Source organism: Dunckerocampus dactyliophorus, chromosome 16, assembly GCF_027744805.1.
Source record: "Dunckerocampus dactyliophorus isolate RoL2022-P2 chromosome 16, RoL_Ddac_1.1, whole genome shotgun sequence".
Taxonomy (NCBI): Eukaryota; Metazoa; Chordata; class Actinopteri; order Syngnathiformes; family Syngnathidae; genus Dunckerocampus; species Dunckerocampus dactyliophorus.
In genome coordinates this window covers 13,574,933-13,597,875 of record NC_072834.1, presented here as the reverse complement: position 1 = coordinate 13,597,875, position 22,943 = coordinate 13,574,933, and the positions used below count along the sequence as shown (strand labels likewise).

The 22,943-nt window shown below is 42.3% G+C and overlaps 3 protein-coding genes and 1 long non-coding RNA gene across 5 annotated transcripts; 1 reads left to right on the top strand and 3 right to left on the bottom strand.

Annotated features, from left to right (window-relative positions):
* Window positions 1-451: 451 nt before the first annotated feature.
* il12bb (interleukin 12B, b) lies at window positions 452-1,907 on the bottom strand. Its single transcript, XM_054755750.1, has 7 exons — window positions 1,811-1,907; window positions 1,636-1,734; window positions 1,392-1,574; window positions 1,222-1,327; window positions 888-1,057; window positions 649-809; window positions 452-574 (listed from the first exon to the last, which is right to left on the bottom strand). The coding sequence occupies exons 1-7, from the start codon at window positions 1,905-1,907 to the stop codon at window positions 452-454; spliced, it is 939 nt and encodes a 312-aa protein (XP_054611725.1).
* A 5,187-nt stretch (window positions 1,908-7,094) lies between these two features.
* On the bottom strand, window positions 7,095-10,167 carry ubtd2 (ubiquitin domain containing 2). Its single transcript, XM_054755188.1, has 3 exons — window positions 9,932-10,167; window positions 8,033-8,269; window positions 7,095-7,956 (listed from the first exon to the last, which is right to left on the bottom strand). Exons 1-3 carry the CDS (start codon window positions 9,999-10,001, stop codon window positions 7,469-7,471), a joined length of 795 nt encoding a protein of 264 aa, XP_054611163.1. The 5' UTR covers window positions 10,002-10,167; the 3' UTR covers window positions 7,095-7,468.
* LOC129169115 (uncharacterized) lies at window positions 9,540-12,169 on the top strand. Its single transcript, XR_008566384.1, has 3 exons — window positions 9,540-10,195; window positions 10,294-10,359; window positions 12,037-12,169. It is a non-coding gene; the product is annotated as an uncharacterized LOC129169115 (long non-coding RNA).
* A 923-nt stretch (window positions 12,170-13,092) lies between these two features.
* On the bottom strand, window positions 13,093-22,676 carry LOC129169550 (beta-2 adrenergic receptor-like). 2 transcript variants are annotated; one of them, XM_054756075.1, is made up of 4 exons: window positions 22,490-22,676; window positions 20,719-20,899; window positions 20,200-20,503; window positions 13,093-19,848 (listed from the first exon to the last, which is right to left on the bottom strand). In XM_054756075.1, the coding sequence occupies exons 1-4, from the start codon at window positions 22,493-22,495 to the stop codon at window positions 18,915-18,917; spliced, it is 1,425 nt and encodes a 474-aa protein (XP_054612050.1). In that variant the 5' UTR covers window positions 22,496-22,676; the 3' UTR covers window positions 13,093-18,914. The 2 variants fall into 2 exon arrangements, with proteins under 2 accessions (XP_054612050.1, XP_054612051.1); XM_054756076.1 differs by having other exon boundaries at window positions 20,200-20,491.
* Window positions 22,677-22,943: the final 267 nt, after the last annotated feature.

Here is a 22,943-nt window from a genome sequence, read left to right as displayed (position 1 = left end):
TAAAAACTAAACACTCACGTGCATTTACTATTGTGATAAAATAACATGTATTTTTACTATCATCATAGATGTAAAAACTAAAAACACTCACGTGCATTTACTATTTTGATAAAATAACGTGTTATTTTTACAATCATCATAGACGTAAAAACTAAACACTCACGTGCATTTACTATTTTGATAAAATAACGTGTTATTTTTACAATCATCATAGACGTAAAAACTAAACACTCACGTGCATTTACTATTGTGATAAAATAACATGTATTTTTACTATCATCATAGACGTAAAAACTAAAAACACTCACGTGCATTTACTATTTTGATAAAATAACGTGTTATTTTTACAATCATCGTAGACGTAAAAACAAAAAACACTCACGTGCATTTACTATTATGATAAAATAACATGTATTTTTACTATCATCATAGACGTAAAAACTAAAAACACTCACGTGCACTGTCTCCAGAGGCTCCAGAGCCCACGCGTGTACTTGTCCTGGGCGCGCACACAAAACACAAACTTGTTGGATTTTATGTCCACCTTGAAGCTGGTTCTATTCGTCTCTTCATTCTGAGGGGACACGAGAGGCTACATGAAGGCAAGGTCACAAGGGGGAACAAGGTTTGGACGTGAGTTACAAGTACCATAATGTGCTGGTTCGAGTCACATGGGAGGCCGATGCGAACCACCTTGACCTGGAAGCGCAGACTGAAGAAGGTGCAGGGTCTCTGCCAGGACTCAGGGTAGCTCCAGTGGAACTCTTTGCCTTCAAGGGTGCGTAGACCAGGAAGTTGTTCTGGTCTCACTGAGGGTGCAAAAGTGGGTGACCCGGTGGCCCAGCAAGGAGCTTATAACAAGAAGGTCTAAACACAAACAGACGTACCAATGTCCCTCAGGTAGAAGGTGCTGGTGTAGACCTCCAGCAGGGAAGAGCTGACCATGTAGACCACCAGGGAGATGCGGTGCTGCTCTTCACGATACGGGCAGCCGGCATCCTGGCAGACAAGTCCTGATCCATCAGAGTCCACTTGGCAAGGAAGTGTTTCTAAAAAACTGCATGATAGGTAATAGACTTTTAAAGACACTAATGGAGGATCAGCGCGTAACAATCATTGATTTTTCTATGTGGTGGCGCCACCTCGTGGACACTTGACAAATAACTGGAAAGGTCAAATCCTGGAAGTAACATGCAGCAGACAAGGTGATGATGTCCTCACCGCTGTGCTTTGAACAGCAGCACCTCAGCGTTGGTTCTGTACATGTTTCTGGTCCATTTGCAGTGGAATGAGCCGTTGTAGTTTGGAGCTAAGCAGCGGATGTGACCTGACCCCGAAGACATAAGAAGACATCACTGCCAGCTTGTCTAAATGCAAATCTCCTCTCTTACCTTCTCCAGGGCGTTCCTCTTCCAGGATGACCGTCTTGTTGTCTGGGTCCTGTTGTGTCAGAACCACGGTGTGGTTTAGGTAGTGTCCGTTTGAGCTCAGGTGGCAGCTGTAGTTTCCTCCCTGCAGCTCATGAACCACAACGTTCACCTGCCTCCCCTGGAGGGCCGGCTTGATCTCCTCACCTAACACATGGACCCGGTTCTAATAACTTGGTTCACGGAGCCACACACCATTGTTTCTTACCGTCTTTCTTCCAGAACACAGACCCATCTTCATGGGCCTCTCCACATGTCAGAGGAACATGTATTCTGGAATCACCATGAGGGACTTTCAGGACCACCACTACAAACACACACACACACACTCAACAATTAACAACTTCTTGGGTTTGGGACATCAGTGCAGAGGCGGCACCAACCATTGTCCATCAGAACTTCTATGGTAGAGGTGGTGCCACAGTAAAATGTGGCGGACAACACCAACAGGAGCGACAAGAACATCTGGACAGAAGTCATAGTACACAAGCCCAATCTTGAATGAGCAGAACTGCAGAATCCAGTCCAAGGTATGTGGATCACAACCCACCAGGATGTGTGGAGAGGACAGAGACTGGTTCTAGTGAGATGCAGGAAGTCAGTATGTTGTTCTGCTCAGGTTCTACACATCAGTCCCTACACATCAGAACCTACACACTAGGCAAACTACGGCCCGGGGGCCATATCTGGCCCGCCAAGCTTTTCAATCCGACCCGCCAGTTGCTTCCAAAGTATTTAATTTAAACGTTTACATACAGTCTGGTAACATGACTCGGAAGCAGTCAGAGTCAGTCAATCTTGAGACAACCTTTTGATGGTTTCAGTAGCTTTTCACATGCAGCGATCCAGACAGCTACCACACCCATGGTGCCAAACAAACACAAGTCAACAACTACTGTATGTGACACAACTTAACCTACCCACTGCACTGTCTGGAAAGTAAAAAGGGAGGGACGTTCACATACTCTTTAATAGTCAATGTTTTATCATTCATAGTTCATATTACGGGTGTCTTATTCAGGAAAACAAAAACTGTAAAATCCAATTTTGTTATTTGATGTGGTCTTGATGTCTAAAGTGCTCCTGAAAAAAGGGGCACAAGCACATATAGCAGATTGTATGACACTTTTACAGACAAATAAGACAAATAATTCCACACGGACTGTTAGAATTATAAGCTTAAACTACTGTGCGTGTATCAAATCATATAGTCTGGCCCACCAGGCAATTTTGTTAACGCAATGCGGTCCGCGAGTCTAAAAGTTTGCCCAACCCTGCACTACATGATGAAGAGCTCACCTTGATGACGCGACTCAGCTCAGCCCAAAGAGCACAACACAGAGGTTCTGATTCTACGTCAGCTGTGAAGTGGACAGTATTTATACACGAAAGTGGCAAAAGGTGGAAAAAGCCCAAGAGGAAGAATCTTCTTCGTGTTCACGTCTGAGTCAGATGACGCTACCTGACTTCTTCTTGTCCAGTTTCAATTCACAAAAACAGGTACCAGGACAGTGACACGATGCTTCAATGTTTGTGTGCATGTATGTGTGCACATGGAGCGGAGGAGGAAGTCCTGGAGAAAAAATACAGAAACCTCCCAGCAGAGGAAGTGGACCTTCGACATGATGCAGGGCCTGCCTCATGTGGAAAGTCAAAGGTTAGCATGTAGGCCACTTTCATCTCTCTCCAGAGGAGGAGGACGAGAACTTCTAGAACTAGAAATCGAAGTACAACAGTAACAAAACAAAGGTCACTGATGAACAATCCCTCTTTTGACAATTTCTGGAAAGTTCTATACGTCCTAAGCACTACAAATACATGCACACATATAAAATAGAATTTTATATATATAATGATATAGATATGATAAATATACTGTAGATAAGTAGCTATAGACACACATATATACACTGCTCAAAAAAATTAGAGGAACACTTCGAAAACACATCAGATCTAAACTGGGGGAAAAATGATCTTGAATATCTTTCCTGATAATAATTGGGTGATGTATTAGTAACAAAATGATGCCACATCATTTGATAGAAATGAAAATGATCACCCTATAGAGGGGGGAAATCAAAGACACCCCAAAAATGAAAGTGAAAAAATGATGCAGCACACTGGTCCATTTTGCCAAAATGTCATTGCAACTCAAAATGATTCTCAGTAGTTTGTGTGGCCCCCACGTGCTTGTACGCATGCCTGACAACGTCGGGGCATGCTCCTAATGAGACTACGGATGGTGTCCTGGGGTGAGGGTGAACGCGTATAGTAGCAAATTTATTTGTGGCGGCCCGCCACAAATAAATTTCCCAATTTTTTTTTTTTTACATTATTAGAGCCCTCTAGACATAAAATAACACCCATGTAGTCACCTTTACATTTGTATTACCCAATATAGATGATATAATCTGAGAATATAAACCATTATGACGAGCTTGCGTGTGTCGCAGTAAATGTGTTCCAGATGTATGACTTTGTCTTGGGTTACGGCCACATCAGTCGCCCGTGTTATTATGATTACTGTTATTATTGTGCCTGTTGTGAGATCATTTAAACCTTCAATAAAAGCGTCTGTGTAGGCTCTCAGTCGTACAGGAGTTGTCCAACGAGGGAAAGGCTTCTTGAGACGTCATCTGTACTTCAGTGAAGAAGGTGTCGCTTGAGACGTCATCTGTACTTCTGTACTTCTTCTTCACAGAAGTACAGATGACGTCTCAAGAAGCCTTTCCCTCGTCCTGCAATAAAAGCCTGTTTTTCCAGCGATCAAGTCTGGTTCTCGTTTCACCAAACAATTTTCTGACACCTAGTGACCAATGTAGAATACTACATTCACAATTTCAATGCATCTTAATGCCTTGTATTTTCATTCATTTAGCTTTTTTGTTTTGCTTGAAAATGCTTAATTTAGGCAAAAAACATGTAAAATCTGCTTAAATATGCATATTTTCTTTTTACTAATAGGCCATCGGCAACCATGAAACAGCATGATTTCTTCATTAATATATGTTTGAAAAACCGTGATAAAGTGAAGCTGCAAAATTCGAACCGTGGCGAGGGATGAGTGTAATTTTGCTATGTGTACGGCTTGTAGTCACATCTCCGTACAGTAGATGGCATCACAGTCAGTCATTACAGCCTTGCTTAAGGAAGGCGCTCTACAATTTGCAAGCAATAGCCAACAAGTTGCCTGACAACACAGTTCAAACGGACAGACTGTCATTAAACATGGTATGAACCAAAAAATGAACACGCATCAGGTAAGTTAATAAACATCAAATAACTACCATTCTATATGTGTAACGACGACTAAGGGGCACAAGAGAGCAGGTCGTCCAGAAACCGCAATCTTGTCACAATGACAGCGAGGAACGTATGTAGGGAACGTGAGACAGGGTAGTTAATTATGTGTCACTGTTGTGACTGACATGACACTTGCACTTCCACCCTCCTTGACTTCAGTTCAACCCACACCGGTGTATAAATGTGCATGAATGTTTGACGGCGCAAATTGGCAGCCACGTTTCCGTCAGTCTACCCCAGGACAGCTGTGACTACAGATATAAAGGTGAATGACTGCGGAGTGAGTAAATAATGGGTTTCACTGTGAAGCTGTGGGTATCTTGAAAGACGCGATATAAATCCAATCCATTATTATTAGTCATTATAAGCTCTAACAAGAAACGCATAACTGTTATTTACTAAGTGCCCGCAAGGCATGCTGGCAATTTCAGCAGTAACTCCCTTCGACGTGACAATAAAGTGAGATATTGAGCACAGAACACATTATGAATGTTTTGGGGGGTTTTTTTTATAAAAGGTGCAAGTACGCGAGTCTACCGCTGCAATAAATGAACCAACACCTGTAAGTCAAAAACCGGACATTGCACTCTAAATTATGACTGACTGTGGATATCTCACACTGGACTTCAAGCAGCTTGGGTTCTGTTCCTCACCAGTCTTCCTCCAAACCCTTGGACCTTGATTCCCGAATGAAAGGCACACTTTGCTTTCATCGGAAAAAGAGGACCATGTATCACTGGCCAATGTCCGGTGCAGGTTTTGGTAAAATCCAAGATCACCACAACAGTCGACCACAATGTTTTCACTTCTGATTCCTTCTGCTGAGGATCTGAATGTAGAGTTGCAGATTTCATCTTCCAGCAGGACCTGGCCCCTGCCCAGACCACCAGAAGCACCAAAACCTGGTTTGATGCTCAAATGCCATCACAGTGCTTGACTGGCCAGCCAACATGCCGGATCTAAACCCCATTGAGAATGTATGGGGTTATCAAGAGTAAAATGAGGGGCACCAGATCTAAAAACAAAGACAGCAAGCATCAAGGAAAACTGGGCTTCAATAACTCCCAGTTAATGCCACGGTGCATCAAGGCTGTGATTAAGGCAAAGGGATTCCCAACCAAGTATTGAAGTTTGACATATTGTTTTGAAAGTACCATATTTTGTTTTAATGTGATCCTTATTTTTTTCTGCAAAAACTGAGAGGTAAATAGTGATTTCTTCAGTTTTCAAATTTTTTTAATTCCTGTTTTTGTGGGTTTCATGAGCTGGGAGCCCAAATTAGGTTAAAAATGTTTTTTTTTTTTAAATGGGCCCTGAATCTCTCATCTATGAAAGTTGTAACTTTTTTAACAGAATTATGTAAATACATGATATTCTCATTTTTTGGATAGGGTCTGTATACGCACACACACTAACACATAACCTGCCTGTAGCGGCCACTGAAAATTCCCCCACAGAAAATTTGCGTGTTATAGACCCTGTGTGTAGTGGTCACCTGTCTAAGGCGGCCAGCGGCCACCCATTTTGTATCTCTTGGTCAATATCTGACAGCATATAGTGGCCAAAATACCGACTGAAGCATAAGCTTCATGCACGAAAAAGTTTCGTTTTTTAAGCAATGAAGCTGTCGTGTGTAGACTTTAATTACTGAGTCCTAGCTCAGTCACAATCATTCACAAGATGCACACAAACTCAGTTGTTCGACATAAAAAAAGCCGTCTTCTTACTTTGCAATGCCGCCCTGAAAAGATTCAATGACGGCCAAAACAGTAATCTTCCCACTTTGCAATGCCGCCGTGAATAGATTCTAAAATGGCCAAAACACCTGAATAAACATCTAAAATTTAACTTAATTGCCGACTAATGAGAGATTAGAAGCCCATTCAATAAGGAGCGATGGTATTGTTAGTTTACTACGATCTTCACACCTCCTCCGCACGCTATTGTTCACGTACACTCATTCATGACTGCTTCACACGTATCCTGTTAGATCCCATTCCTCAGGCTCGTTCACTAAATTTTTTTTTTCTTGCCTTTAAAATAGTGTGTAAAAATAAAAATCAAAGATAGAAATTAATTTTTAAAAATATTTCTCCGCTACTTATATTACCTTCTTTGATTTAATTTTAAAAATTATTTTTAAATACTAAATTTTTAATTTTTGTGAACATGTTAATATGTGCACGCACAAATTCAAAACTGTCAACCTGTCTATAGTGGCCACTTTTGTCGTTTCCCTTCAGCGGCCGCTATATACAGGTTTGACTGTATATTAATAAGGATAGATAGATGTAATACAGTACTGTAGTGTGACAATTGGGCTCCGCCGTGTCAGTACACTGCAAACTAACAATAAATCAAGAATACAAACAAAGATTCATTTTAATTAAAAAAGTTTTTTTCAATCAAAATATGCGCCTGTATCCTCCTGTTGCTGAAAGTAATGGAGGATGATGTGTCTTCATCATGTACCAGAACACACACACACGCACACTCAACCATGATAGCGTGATTGTAGCGTGATATAAAGCATCTAATCCAGCTGCGTCTGTCTTGCCAGGTTAGCATGATGAGCTACTACACGCCTCATAAAGAGTCCACGTTGCCAGTGACAAAGGTTCTGTTTGGTTTCCATAGAAACCTTTCAAAAGCAAAGAGTTTTTTTCTCTTCTTTCAGGTGATCCAGCAGGTCACATCATCTCAAGAGTTCCACCTCCACACCGCCAGACTGGGCAGAGCTAATCCTCCACAGGCACAGGTTCCTGCTGCAGCTCCTCTGCCTGGCCCGACCCAATTGTCTCAGCCGTGTGTGCTGGCGTTGAAGGCGGCAACGGCTGGCTGAGGATGACCTGCACCACGTAGTCTCGCGAGATGTTGAGCTGGTCCAAACGCAGTCTGTCCGTCAGCGGCCGACCTGAGAAGAACCAACGCTGAGTGGTGGCGGGCACGCCCTCCTGACTTTGGAGACGCCGTTTCATCATGCCCACCGTATCTACAGAACGCACTGCAAGCCGGAGATCGCGACCCGTGGAGAGGCGCAGCCGCAGCTGGCACTCCCCTGCGGAGCCGGCGTCACCGCCCCCACAGACGTCTGCGGTGCCTGAGTCCGGGTCAGAACCGTCGGGTTCGTCCCAGCGCTCCTCGATCATGTTGACCGGCGGGGACAGGCAGTAGACGGGAAGCTGGTAGCGGTTCCCCAGCTCGTCGTAACATTCCGTCAGAGCTCCTGAGGGAGAACATAGTTAGGTCATGTGACAAATGTGATGCATTGCGGGTGTCGGGTCTGGGAAAAACACACTGACCGTGTGGCAGAGTGATACTGGCGCCATCCAGGATGGCCTGGGCCAGCTGGTGGTCATGGCTCTCGAAGGCGCTGGCGGCCGCACGAAGCGCATCCCAGATCTCCTTGCGGCCCTCAAAGGCTGGCGCCGTGTCCCAGAACTCATCTCTCTTGCTGCGCAGCTGGCCCTCTGTCATTGGATAGTCGCTCTTCCATTTGGGACGCTCCCTCTTTAAAGGCTGGTTCCGCCCAAGTGTCACTGGAAGGGGATCATTCAGTCAGTGGATCAACTTAATGTGAACAATACTACCATGTTCAATCAATGCAGTCGTAAGACGCTGCACTTCACGACACAACCAGCGGAGGTCCAAACATTTGCGGTAAGTAAATATGTCAATGTTGTATACATGTTGTAACAATAACAACATTTTGAGAACAAAGCAAAGCGAATCATCATCACCCAAAGTGTCACCGAGTGATGCTGCACTGGTTCAGAACCATAGCTTCAAGAACCTTTAAAAAAAAACTGTAATCCACGGGTGCCTGAAGAGTACCGCTGGGACCATTTGGCAAACCACAGCAAGTTCTAAAAATACAGTTGAAGAAAAAAAAAAAAAAGGTGAAAAAAAAATGCAAAATGACAAAATATAACAAATAAGATTAAATGTAGATATTAATATTACCTGTTTATGTCGACAACCCATCCATGCTAACCAACACATCAGGTCCCAGGCCAGTGTGTTCTTAAAAAGTGACCATTGACTGCTCTAGTCCACATAAAACTTGGCAACCATTATGTCACATGTGTAGTATTGTTGACTTCATCTCTAACCATTGTGACACAACAAAGGCAACATAATTGTCGAGTTAAACAGAATTAATATGTGCACACTGACTTCCTGTTCCTCGCAAAGAAAGCTTTAAAATAAAAAGCAAAGCCGTATTACCTAAATTCAAACACAGCCACTGATCATTTTTAAAATAAATATACTGTACATAACTTATTAGCGTAGCTCCATTGAAATAGCCTATAATTTTTAAAGTAAATATAGTGTATATAAGTTCTTAGCATATCTACATTGAAGTAGCCTTTTTTTAGAAATGCTAAAATAGCACCATATCACTTCTGTTGACTCCGGTGGGTCAGTGCCCCACTCGGCCACAAGTGTAACTACTTGATTTGTTATGTACTACTGTGCAAGGCTCATGCTAACCACAAACAAGTGTATAACTCATTAGCACATCTACATTGAATTAAGCTTTTTAGAAAATGATTGAATTAATTGATTTTTAAGTATGCTGCCCTCGGTGTAAGAAGTTTGAAACTCCTAATGTATTGTAGGCAATTAACTTTTACCTCAACTTTACAAAACTACATTTGTTGACGCCGGCGTCTTCATCTATTATAAGTAACATCTTCTTCATTATCAGACGTCCTTGATGAGCAGGAAGCAGTCTTGAGGCCTCGCTGCACTGCAGACGTTTACATTTAACCACTATAAATTATATACACACCTTGAAAGGGTGACTTTAAAAAAGACACGTCGCGGCTAGCTAGAAGTTAGCACAGAGTCGTATAGAAGAGCTAACGGTGTGGTTTCCACCTCTTGAACCACACTACACAGGGAAGCTGAGCAGCTAGCCAGCAGGCTAACAAACTAGCCTGCTAACTAACTGCCAGGGGAACTAGCTAGCAAGCTGGTGAACAAAGGCAGATGTCAGTGGCGGCCAGACAAGAAGTCTGTTCCGGCTTTGAGGCTAAGCAGTGAGGGGGTGGCAATGCGGGGGTGGTCTGTCTGTAGCTCCGTCTGGTTCACTAATAAAAGGAAAGTACGCTACCAGTCAGTCCGAAGAGCCCAATAGAACCCCCCTCCTTCTACAAACCGAACCGCGTAGGCCCCATGTAGAAGCCAGTAGTTACCTCCGGTTCCGTCCGAGTTCTCGTTCAAACTGCCCGAGGAGTCATGGTGGCTCCCCACACAGCCACCCATGGATGGTTCGGCACAGCAGCCCGGGCTGGGTAGCTCGCCCACCAACCGGTACGCGGCTAAGGGCTACATGGGCTAACTATCCCCGTTCTCGTCCCCTTTTTCTCTGTCCTGCTCCCTCGCCTCCTTCACTTGCACCCTCTGTGCGGCTAGGTTTCTCGTCGGTGGGAGGGTTGTGACCAAAAAGAGGGTTGACGGTAAACAAGAAAGAAGTCTGACGACACTTAAGAGCCTTTTAATGTCAGCTTTGTATAATTCAAATCTATGATGTGTAATTCTTTTTGTCTTTCCATAGCTGCTCCTGTGTCGCCATTCGGACCCCCCCAAACAAAAACAAAAAAACACCACATCAGTCTGCCAGGTGACTATTTTAGTTTGGACCCCACTGTTAGGTGACACACACACACACACACACACACACAAACAACTTTGTATTTTCCATTGGGACATGTCTGGCTAGAATAGAACAAAGCTTATTTGGATCATTACCACACTACACACACACACACACGCAAGAAATATTGGAATCCTTTGGTTGGACTGGAAACCAGTGAAGTTGTGTTTGTTTGTGTTGTGTTTAACACACACATGCACGCACAAACAATAGTCACGATAAAGTGTTTGCAGCTTCCTGCCAGGCAGCCATGATGACGTCTTAAATGTTCCTTTTGAAGTTGATTAGATTTCATTGAGTGATGGTGACTCTCATCTTGACTACAAACATTATTCATTTGTAATTAGTTTGACACAATGACATTTGCAAAATACCAATCATGTGACCTTATTGTCTCACACCCTAATGACTGATTGATTGGCTGTTTAATGCTCTGTCACAGCCGAGTGAGCCCCTCTCCCCCACTGTTAAACATTGCTAATAACTTCAGTACGTATATATATATATATATATAATTCTATATTACAACATTATATATATAATGTATATAATGAACATTAAAGATGCTAAAAGCAATCCAATGTAGGTCAATATATGCAAAACTATTTAAACAACTTATATATATATATACTGTTTATATGTATATATATGTGTGTGTGTATGTATATATATATATATATATATATATATATATATATATATATATATATATATATAGGTGTGTGTGTGTGTGTATATATATATATATATATATACACACACACACACAAAGGGCACAGTTAGATGTTGCACAACCATGTGTTACACAACAAAACAATATAAGAAGAAAGAATGTATGCGCACAAGGTCCATCGTCTTCCCATTGCCCGGCTTGTCTATACTGTGTATTGTGCTATAGTATACAGTGCACAATTGTTGGGAAATTTGCATCATTTATTATTAGTTTTATTATTTAACAATAACAGTGCTCTTGGTCAGTCCAAAATGTTAATAAACCTCAAACTTGAATATTTAAGGAAGTGAAAGCGAGGTTTTGGCTTTTGTTGAGAATATCTCTGTGTGCACAATTATTAGGAAACTATTCGTGTGCAGAATTTTTAGGCAACTCAGAGAAAAACAGAAATATTCCCATCTAACTACTTTATTTTCATTTTTTGAAAGTCATAATGATAAACAAACTTTACAAATAAATATTTCTGACATTTCCAATACTAAATCAGTGACCAATATAGCCACACTTTTTTTTCAATAACACGGAGAAGCCTTCCATCCATGGAATCATTTGACCATCAACCTTTTGTGCCGCAGGAAGCAAAGCGTCCCAGACACTGTTCAGAGAGGCGTACCTTTTTTCTTCACTGTAAATCTTACGTTTAAGGGCCCACAAGTACTCAGTAGCGTTTAGGTCAGGTGAGCAAGGAGGTCATGTCATTATTTTTTAAGACCTTTACTAGCTAGCCATTCAGTGGAGTACTTGGTGCATGAGATGGAGCATTGTCCTGCATAAAAATCATGGTCTTCTTGAAAGATGCACACTTTTTCCTGTACCACTGTGTGGAAAAAGTGGCAGTAGGTTTGGGAGTTGAGTTTGAGTCCATCTTCAGCCTGAAAAGGCCCAACAAGCTCATCTTTTAATAATTCCAGGACTTACCAGTACCCCACCTCCACCATGCTGGCATCTGTACGTTCATGCACACTCCAGCGTACCTGCGACCCGGTGAGGATAAGCGGCATAGAAGATGGATGGATGGATGGGTATATTCATTGCAATAAAAAGACTATTTGAAAAATAATAAATAAAACTAATATGAAACATCAAAGTAAAAGATGTGTTTTAGCAAATATACAGTGCTGGTCAGACGTTTTAGAACACCAATCCCTCTGGAGGAAAAACCTACATTTTAAAGTCTTAAGATTTAGCAAAAATGACAGTACTTTCTCCAGTACAATGCTGTTCAACTGATGTTTACGAGGGTATAGTACCACATTGTGTTCTGAACACAGTTTCTATTTAGACAAAGGAGGTAGTAAGTGCTCCAGAACTTGGAGCACCTGTAGGAATTAGTTGCACCAACTGCCAAGGCTTGATCAACCTCCATTTCTGCAGAGCAGCTTTAAATTGTTGACCCATTTTGTGGTCCCTGAAACAGGCCTTGTTGTATATTTCTGAAATACACATTATTTTTCAGTTTTGGGTAACTGTACCTTTTTTTAACCTTTGGCACTTCACCCTTTCTACCATTTCAAGCTATTCATTGGATTTGAACAACTTGAATTTCAATGAATAACTGGAAAAATTGGGGTGTTGTAAAACTTTTGACAGGTAGTGTATATTCATTGCAAATAAAATAATAAAAGAGGTCAAAATGTTTTAGTATATGTATATACCTTGAAATAAGAAGACTAATTGAAAAAAATGAATAAATATTGACCCACCACACCTCTGTAATAATAACAACAATAATAATAATAATAATGGTAATGGACAAAAAGTACATCAGATGGAATTCACTGTCAAATATTTTGAGAGCTTTACTGGTTTTTATTTAAAGTTATTTTCAAACATTTGCATGATCTAGCCCACAACCTCAAACCAATCTCTACAGGTGGATTAAAAGACATGATGGTAACGGTCACTGGGAAAAAATACATTTGGACAATGCATGGAAACACTACATTTGCACAATCTACTTTTTTCAAAATTGTTCACAAGAAAGGTTGAGCCTTAAAATTAAAGGAAAAAACAAAGTTGTACACATTAGCTCTACATGTCCTGATTATTCGCACGCAGTTCAAAACGCCCATAGGGTGGGGTGTGACTTGGGCTTTTTTTTCCTGCAAGTTAATAACTTCATCAACATTAAAGCAGACATGGCGGACGGAGGAAGATGCGGAAATCCTTACAGCACCCAAAGTAATTATCCGCATTTTAAAGCTGAAATAAGTGTTAAATACTTAAAATTACATAAAAATATATTATTTCATTGACTCTCAATAAATACAACAGTCATTAGAGGTACAGTACATAAGAAAAACATCAAATATAAAAGACAAATAATAGTTTTTATACATTGTATGCAAATGCAAATTAAAGTATTACTAGATCACACATCCACACCCTCGCCTCGACGTCATGGTGATGGTGCACTAGACCTTTTTTTTTTTTAAATTAGGATATGTCCATACATGTCTAACTTGTCCCTGAACCCCCTCTGTGGGTTGAGGTCACCGATGGACCAAACTGAGACTTGTTTTTGGCCTGGCTGATTTCTTGACCAGAAATTGTTAGCTTTATGACTTACCGGTACTCATGTTTGCCAAATGGCATCTCATGCCATTTATGTATGGTAAAAACATTGTTTGCATTTTTAAAGGTAATTATCTTAAATCAGTATGATACTTTATGACTTGGCCATGTTTGCCATATGACATCTCACACTCTGTGGGTCACTGATGGGTCAAGCTGACACTTCTGTTTTTTGGCCTGGCTGGGGCACGACCTAGATGTTCTAGAACTGCACACCTAGTTTGCTCTCAGTTCATGAAGAAACAAGCCTGATGGACGCAGTGCTAAAAGGTAAGTATTCCATGAATTCTTCATTTTTAAACCCAACATTCATAAATAGCCACCTTCCTTTTTTAGCTAATTTTTTTAAAAAGCTACAGAGGCTGGAATGGTTTTTGTAAAAGTACACAAGAAATTGGATCTTCTAAAACAATAAACGCATGATATTGAATGTAATTGTTTTTTTTAAAAGTACATAAGAAATTGGGCCTCCTAAAACACAAGAAATCAGTAAAAAACAGCTACAGAGGGTGAACCTAGTAGGCTACCTCTCAATAAATATAGAATATTGAATGTAATAGTTTTTGTAAACGTACACAACAAATTGGGCCTCTTAAAACACAAGGGATCACTAAAAAAGCTACAGAGGCCCACGTCGTTGGGGGCAACCACACACGCACGCACATAGTCACATGCCCAGAGAGATGGGAGGGTCGACCACACAGTCACGTGGTCGTGATTTAGGAATTATTAAATGTGACATATGACCTGTGAAATATGACTTTTGACCAAGAGGTCACCTCATTTTTTCCAGATATCTGTTTATGATTTACAGCCTTTTGATCTCAGTCATTGTGGTGGTGGTTTATGAATTAAGACCTATGAGATATGGCCCTATTAGATATGGCATGTGACCTTTGACCTTCGGGGTCATAAATCAACTTTTGACTACAGCGGGATCTTCTATTTCTCTAAGATTTATTTTAAACATTTATATTTAGATTTATTATTTAGATTTAATATTTACATTTAAGATTTGTAGATTTAGAGTTAATATTCATTTTTAACATTTGTATTTAGATTTAATATTTACATTTAGAGTTAGATTCAAGATTTAAATTGAGATTTATCATTTCAATTTAACATTTAGGTTTAGCATTTATTTGTGTTAATGGTAATGGTTTATTTTGAACATGCATTCAAGTTACATTGGAATACATCACGTAGTACAATTCACAGTTCTACATGTCCAAAAAGGAGTAGGAAGAAGCAAAGCTTATGTAATCCTACCCCCCATCTGTTTCACGTCAATTGGAATAAATTTGTTCACTTCCTGTATTCCAAATGTACTTTGTTTTAAATGCATAGGAAAATGATAAGGTAGTATTACAATGTGGTAAAATAGAAGTCAAGGTTGTAGTTACTGTAATGTAAATAAATTATATAACAGTCAAGATAAATGATATATCCTGTAAATGCCGTACCTTCTAAATTTACGGGGGAAAACAGATTTGTACATATATAAAAAGCACCAGACTATAAGCCGCACATGTCCACGTCATAAATGGCATACTGTGGCGTGCAGAAGTCCGTGAGGACTCGGGACCTCTTTATTTGACAGGAGCCAATCATGAGCTATGAAAAAAGCTTGTCAAGCCTTTGGAAATTGCAGGAGTTTATTACTCAGTATCTTGACTCGCTGTGTCATCTTACTCATCACACAGCAACTTAACACTCAAAAATTATACTTGAGAAATATACAAACATGTACCAATACAACTTTAAAATGAAAAAAAAACACAACTATTTTAAAGTTTTCCCAACACGCATTGCGTCTGAGCAAAGCCTTTTATTGGAGGACAAGCGGCATAGAAAATGGATGGTTGGTGCTGTAATGCTGCCTCTGTCCACCAGAGAGAGAAAGAAGATCCCAGAGCCCAGAGGGAGACTAATATTGTAGCGGCAGGCACCAGTGAGCACGCAATGCATTATAGGAAAACTTAAAATTGTTAGTTTTTTCATTTTAAACTTGTACTGGCACTTGCTTGTATATTTCTTAGGTATACCTTTTGAGTGTTGCTTTGTTGATGATTTTTTAAAATGACACCGTCAGACTGTTATAGTGAGTAGCGCAGTATTTAAACTATTAGTAGTAGTTCGGAAGTAAAGGAGATGTCACGAGGTTCGAATTTAGCTGCTGTATACTCCGCTGGGTTCAACATTTAAGAAAAAAGTAGTGGCTTATACACTGGAAATTACGGTAATAGTAATAACTGATAAAAGGGTTAAGAAAACAAACACACCTGCGATTGCCCTGCGATTGGCTGGCGACCAGTCCAGGGTGTACCCCGCCCATCACCCGAAGTCAGCTGGGATAGGCTCCAGCATACCCCCGCGACCCTAATGAGGAAGAAGCGGTATAGAAAATGGATGGATGGATGGATGGATGGATGGACGGTTAAGAAACATCTTTGGATAATGAGTGAGTACAGACAATGTACTCACAAAAACAAAAATAAGCGTTAGTAGTCATCAGTAGACATAGCATTGTATGTACACAGTGGTTCAGGTCTCTTCTTCCTTGTACTTCGTAAAAATCAACTGCTTGTACTGTTTTTTGAAATTGCAAATTTTAGTGCATTGTTGTGAGTTCCTTACTCAATCCGTTCCATAATTTGATTGCACATACTGAAATGCTGAAAGTTTTTTGCATCGTTCTTTTCCCAAAGGTCATATTTCTCCTCGCTTTTTGAGGAGAAGTTTTAGATTGACCATTTAGTTTCTTTTTTTTTTTAAGTTTGAAAAAACCTTTGAAGAAAAACATTTCATTATATTTTTATTACTATACTATATAAATTAGTAAAATTAGTTTGCACCCCATACTAACCCAATCAAGTTTTCCCATAAGAAATAATGTAAATCCAATGAATCTGCTCCAGAAAACCAAAGATGTTTACACAACATGTTTTTATAGTTTTACAATTTTACATGTAGAAAACAATTCTAAATACTGTACATATGTATACATATAAATGAATGAAAGGAATAAATGAACATTTACGGTTACGGTTTAGCTTCATTGAAGATGTGATTGTTGCCAAAGACACATTGTGGCAGCGAGATCAACACACACACCACCTTTGTGTTATTTTTGGAATTCATTAGCGTATCACACCGCAAGTCTTTGTCTTTATTTTGATCATGGCTGCAAAATCACCCAAGAGCCAAAGAAATTTGCAAATGCCAGCATTTTGATAAGGAAGGTGAGAAACTTTAAAATAAAAAAAAAAATAACTAATGGTAAAACACAAAGGTGATGTCCGTGTTGAACTCATTGCCAAACCTCGTCTTTGGCAACAGTCACGTCTTGAAGGTAAAAGTAAAGGCCCGGTCACACCGCCCGAACTTTGCTGTAGCGTTCCTGGAGCGGTGAAAAAAATCATCACCGCTCGTAACCGTTCACCACCATTTAACAGAAGTTGGCCACTGTTAAGGCAACGCCATATACGCTCAGGCACCGCTGATGGTCCCTCCTACCGCTCCGAAGGTTTTGAGCTGCACAAAATATTGCGAGCGGTGAGGAGTGGGCAATTTTCCGCCACGGCAAAGTTCATCACAGAGAAGAAGGAGAGACAGAGTTGTGTGGGTCAGACAGTGGATACTGAGAAGGCGTGAACATGGACTGTATGACAAGCTGATGGTGGAGCTGAGGAATGAGGATCCACGAGCCTTCCAGCACTTCATGAGGATGCCACCAGCCCGCATGCGCAGAACGCCGCTCTATCAATGCTCGCGTCACCGCTAAACCAACGTTCGCTACCGTTAAACCAACACTAAAGCAACGCCGGCTTCAGCGGTGCACCGCTAGGACAACGCCTGTGTTTTCGTTTTTTTGTCCCATTTTGTGCGCGGTTATGAGCGGTGATAAATTTTTTTCACCGCACCAGGAACGCTACAGCAAAGTTTGTGCTGTGTGACCGGGCCTCAGCCCTGAATCATCATTTATCCCTTTAATTCGTCATTTATATGCACCTCGAATTGTTTTATGCATGTAAAACTATACTTGTAAAACTATAAAATGTGTTTTGTGTTAAAAATTTTTAGACAAAGAAAGAACTACAGAGTCAACTGCTGATGTCATCATAGACGAGCGACAGAGCTGACTTCCGGTTCCTGTTTCCACGTATTAGCAAGCTGCTAACAAGGACATTTTGTGAAAATGCAGTGTATTAATAACACAACAATACGCACGCCATACTGTACGCTAACCGGAAAATGTACACAAACTGAGGCGGAATCTTACATTAACCAACGCTAACCAAGGTTCCACTGTAATTGTTTGTTTCGGCCATTTGTTGTTGTAAGGGGGGGCTTACAATATCGACGCACACAGGTGGAGAACCATGTTACTCTGCAAAACATGTATGCTTGTGAAGCTGTTAAGACCATACCCATCAATATTTGCATTTGAAAATAAGGGAACATTTCCGGAAAATACGAGAAATTCATAGAAGATAAATGTGCAGATTCTGATTGCGGGTCTGTTGCAGAATTATTGAATTCTGATACTAGTCTACTACATCAGCACACAAATAGATACAGCTGACCCAGAGTTTGTGTGTGCGTGTGTGTGTGTGTGTGTGTGTGTGTGTGTGGAGTCAGTGTAGAAGATAGTAGGACATTGAGAGCAACTGATATTGTGAACACATGCACCTGCTGCCTCTTGTCATTTTTTTTCACGCATGCACGCACACACGCACACACGCACACACACTGTGTGTCAATGTCACACGTGCAAGTTCTCAGGCTGCAGCTCTTAATGCCAATGTACTGCTTTTGTTTCATGCACATGTGGAACATTCCATTTTGTCAAGTAATGTAATATCTTGACGTCACTTTCACCATAGAAACGGAATAAATAGACACAAGATACAGTAATAGCACGAGTGACAGAAATAAACTAAAATAATGATGCGATATTTACCAATCAATATAACACAGTAAACAACAATGGCGGACATCTTGTTTTTTTGTCTTCTCGACCATTCTTTGTCCACCAATCAACACGTTGCCCCTTTAGCTTCTCCACAACTGTACTTGTACCCAGAAGGGTACCAGAAGTTGCAATTATTTTGGTACCATTTGCTGACAGTGGATGAATAAAGGAAGGAAGGAAATAGAAAAAAATTGAGATGTAAATCTGCTTCTTTCTCCCTGGATCTCCATCGCTCCCCAGTCAAGCCAGAGAAGGCAATGTCTCCTCACAGCTCTCCCTATTAGAATAGTTAGCTTGAGAGCCGCTGAAAGAACCTGGAGACAGTTCCAGAACCCTCCCAGTGGAGGACATTTGGGTCAGCCAGCTGCAGGGCTTGATCTCACCCCTACTCACTGTGCCCACGTTCCCTTTTGCCGTGCGCAAGGGCTTCAAGCATCTCGGCCTGCTGCATCTTTGAGCCGTGCCGTGCCCTTTTCGGCATGGTCCGCTCCGCAGGCAGAGGATCTCCTGGAAGGCGTGTCTGAAGTCGGGGCTGCGGCAGTAGATGAGTGGGTTGAAGGCGGAGTTGGAGTATCCCAGCCAGTTGAGGAGCCTGAAGAGCAGCCTGATGTCTCCCAGGCTGAGGAAGCTGATGAGAATGTTGAGGATGAAGAAGGGAAGCCAGCAGAGGGTGAACGTGCCCATGATGATTCCCAGAGTCCTCAGTGCCTTGTGTTCCTTCACGCTCAGCTTCACTCGTTTTGAGCTGCAGCCTTCTTTCTCCATTCTCGCTCGCGCGTCCTCTTCCGCCGCTTGCGTCGACTCCTCCAGGTTCATCCTGTCCTCCATCTCGAGAAGCTCCAGAGCTGGGCTGTGTTCACAAGGGAGTGCCGGGGACTCATGACGCAGCTGGTGGAGGTGCCTCTCCCGCCCTCTGATCTTCTTCAGCTGCTTCTGGGCCTCCTGGAAGACGCGCGAGTAGAGGAAGATCATGAGTGCCAGCGGCAGGTAGAAGGAAATCACCGAGGAGGACACGGCGTACGCCGCGTTGGTGTTGAAGTCGCAGCATTGCTCATTGGCCAGACAGCGCAGTGCCTCCTCATCGTGTGACAGCCACAGCTTCAGGTGGATGGGCAGGAAGGAGATGAGGCAGGCCACCACCCACACGCCCACAATGGCCGCCAAGGCCCGCCCCCTGGGACCAAAGAGGACAATACCGCAATGAAAAAAACCTTTAAACCTGTACAATAAATGATTTGCCCCCTTTGGAGAGTTATGCAGCTGTTTGTACTTCATGATGTTTTCTTGTTGACCAATCACATGTTTGTTGAGCAGTGAAAACATCAAATGCAAAAAGCTGCTGTTGAGTTGGACTTTTTAACAGCTTCATCATTTGCTGCAGTGCTGCTCCCAAAGTGGGACGTGGAAAAGTGTGACATCAGCACTTTTAGCAGCAGCAGCAGCACAAGCGTGTTTTGTATCCTCATCCATTAACATTCAAACACGGAGGAAGTCAAGCATTCTGTCTCACACAGACCAGACCAACCTGGTGAGCAGTGTCGGGTAGCGAAGGGGCGAGGTGATGGCGAGGTAGCGATCCAGGGCGATCACACACAGCGTCTCGATGCTGGCCGTGACGCACAGCACATCTGTGGCCGTCCAGAACTCGCACAGGAAGTTCCCAAATTGCCAGGTCCCCAGCAGGATGTAGATGGACCCAAACGGAACCACGGCCACGCCCATGATGAGGTCGGCCACGGCCAGCGAGGCGATGAAGAGGTTGGTGACCGTCTGCAGCCGCCGGAAGCGCAAGATGGCACTGATCACCAGCACGTTGCCTGGACACCGACCTATTTTATCAGTCAATCAATTTATCCCTCCAACCATTCATTCATCATGCATCCTCCATCAATTAAAGCATCCATCCATCCATCCATATCTATCTATATGTATATTTATATGCATCTATCCATCCAGCCACCCATCAATCAATCAATTTATCCATCCATCAAACAGTCCATCTATCATCAGTCAATTGAGTCAGTCAATCAATGAGTGAACTCACCAAAGACGATGGCCACAACCAGAATGGCCATAGCGGCGCCCAGTAGGACCACCTCAGTATCATTGTACTCTGAAGATAGAGTTGACCAATCAGACGGCAAAGAGGAATTGCTGGCGACTGATTGGTCAGCTGGAGTGGATGAGATGCTTTCGTCCTCTCTGAAACCTGTCACCTCTGTGACCTACCAAATACACACATTGCACCATTTGTCTTTTATTTTATGAAGGAATGGATATACAATATACATCTAATATACTGTATGGCACATCATTAAGAGTTCAATATTTGTGTTGCTGTTTCTGCACAAAGCGTGTAGTCAATGAGCTTACGGTCCCGCTGCCAACCGCTGCAGCAGGAAGGGCGGAGCTACGTGCATGCCCCTGGACTGTGCACGGCCAGCAGACACAGAGTGCATTTGTCCAGCATGCAAATTAGACCTTAATGTGTCTTTTCAGCGTCATCATCACACAGGCGTGTTTGCAGCATGCTGGAGCATGAAACACACACACACAGTGCACGGCAGAGCAACAGGTGGCGCTATAGACCTTACCTGTCATGTCAGCCAATCACAATGACTGATGAATGAACGATGTTGTGGAAGGTCTTCACCTGTCCACACGGTTCTCATCAAGCAGTGGGGGTGTTGGGTGTAGGTCAACCACAGGAGGTTGTAAGAATAAGTCTATGTGTGTGTGGCTGCAGGGCATAAGTGTGGCTGAGTTGATTGAGCCAGATGGGGTCAGCTGGTCACAGACGTGCCCTTAATCGTCAATGTTGATAGAGCACAATACTAATGTTCATTAGTCATGTTTGTTGATCAGTCATCTTGTCATACTGTTAATACTTACATGCATGTCTGACATGAAGCACTATGTTGGTAAAAGATGACAACTTTATTTGATTTCCACTTTTAATGCACACCATTCTGTGTGTGTGTGTGGGTGTGTGCTCTTTGGCTTTATTCCAGAACAATCCATGCCCTGCCAATGCGTCAACAGGCCCTTTGATTCAGGTATGTGTACTTGCTCAATGAGCAAAGTGTTTTGTCATTTTCCATTGGAACATGGCTGAGAGGGAAAAAAGTGCTGAGTGCGGCAAAGACGTCCATCACGACGAGACACACTGGACGGAACATTCACTGCTCCCAAAATCAATCTTTCATAAGGACTTTAATTAAGCGTGGCGCCTACACGCATCTTTTATGCATGCTGCTGCAGCCTACTGACCCCCATCCTCAGTGACACGATCAATACTGGACGCACACCAACACACACACACTGTATGTTCAAACAGCGACGTCACCAGCAAAGCACATCGATTCCTGGCTATAGTAAATGTCCAGATATTTGGAAGATTGCGAGCTCTTCAAATCCACACAGTCACACGTGGACTAACAAACATATTGGCGGGAGTGCACGTACAAACACACTAATGCGTGTGCACGTAACTGTAGCAGGTGTCAGACAGGAAACACATGACGTTCATTACAAGCCACACAATCAATTCTGGTTTAAAAAAGATGAAAGGAAGGCTTCTGACACATTTGTTCCCATGGTGAAAACAAGCAGATGCTATGACTTGCACTGCTCTACCTGTACATACCGTACACACTGCATATGTGTGTACTCTTTGCACATGTACACAGATGCACGTGGTAGGCCTCACATTAAGTGTGCATGTACTACACATATACCTTGTATACTAAATACCACATGCACATTAGCTACACGAACACACCAGGTACTACGTGTGGGCATCCGGGTGGTCCTACCTCCATGTTGCGTCCTCAGCGTTGTGATTCCAGAAACTTTCAAATCCACAACATAAAAGTTTCATGATAAACTTTGTGTGCAGCCTGTTCTCTTACGCACTCGGGTACCACTAACTTGTGTGCATGTGTTTATTACATTCTACCGACCCCTCCCACACACACACAGACACACACACACCAACACACACACACTGGCCCAGTGAGGCAATGACAGCCCCTCAGGCTTTTTATATGCCAGCCTGGTGACATCACAAGTAGACAATAGCCAATCACAGCACAGGAGGTCTGTCAGTACCCAGCAGCACTCACCTTTGACCTGGCTCAATGAGGCCAAAAGTCAGTGTTTAATGTGATGACCTTTGACCCAGTGAGAGTTGCCATCAAATGAAAGTTATCTGGTGCTGGAAGTGTGAAACAAAAGTGTGACAAGAATTCCACCCTCTGTCTGTTCGCT

Coding starts and splice junctions, on each gene's coding strand:
- ubtd2 (XM_054755188.1), bottom strand. CDS start 10,001: ATGGGTGGCTGTGTGGGGAGCCACCATGACTCCTCGGGCAGTTTGAAC. Junction 8,270..9,931: donor GAACTCGGACGGAACCGGAG/GTAACTACTGGC, acceptor ATCCCCTTCCAG/TGACACTTGGGCGGAACCAG. Junction 7,957..8,032: donor CAGTATCACTCTGCCACACG/GTCAGTGTGTTT, acceptor GTTCTCCCTCAG/GAGCTCTGACGGAATGTTAC.
- LOC129169550 (XM_054756075.1), bottom strand. Junction 20,504..20,718: donor GGTTGTGGCCATCGTCTTTG/GTGAGTTCACTC, acceptor CTGATAAAATAG/GTCGGTGTCCAGGCAACGTG. Junction 19,849..20,199: donor TACCCGACACTGCTCACCAG/GTTGGTCTGGTC, acceptor CTTTGGTCCCAG/GGGGCGGGCCTTGGCGGCCA.
- il12bb (XM_054755750.1), bottom strand. CDS start 1,907: ATGACTTCTGTCCAGATGTTCTTGTCGCTCCTGTTGGTGTTGTCCGCC. Junction 1,328..1,391: donor AGAGGAACGCCCTGGAGAAG/GTAAGAGAGGAG, acceptor CTTCGGGGTCAG/GTCACATCCGCTGCTTAGCT. Junction 810..887: donor CTTCTACCTGAGGGACATTG/GTACGTCTGTTT, acceptor TTGCACCCTCAG/TGAGACCAGAACAACTTCCT.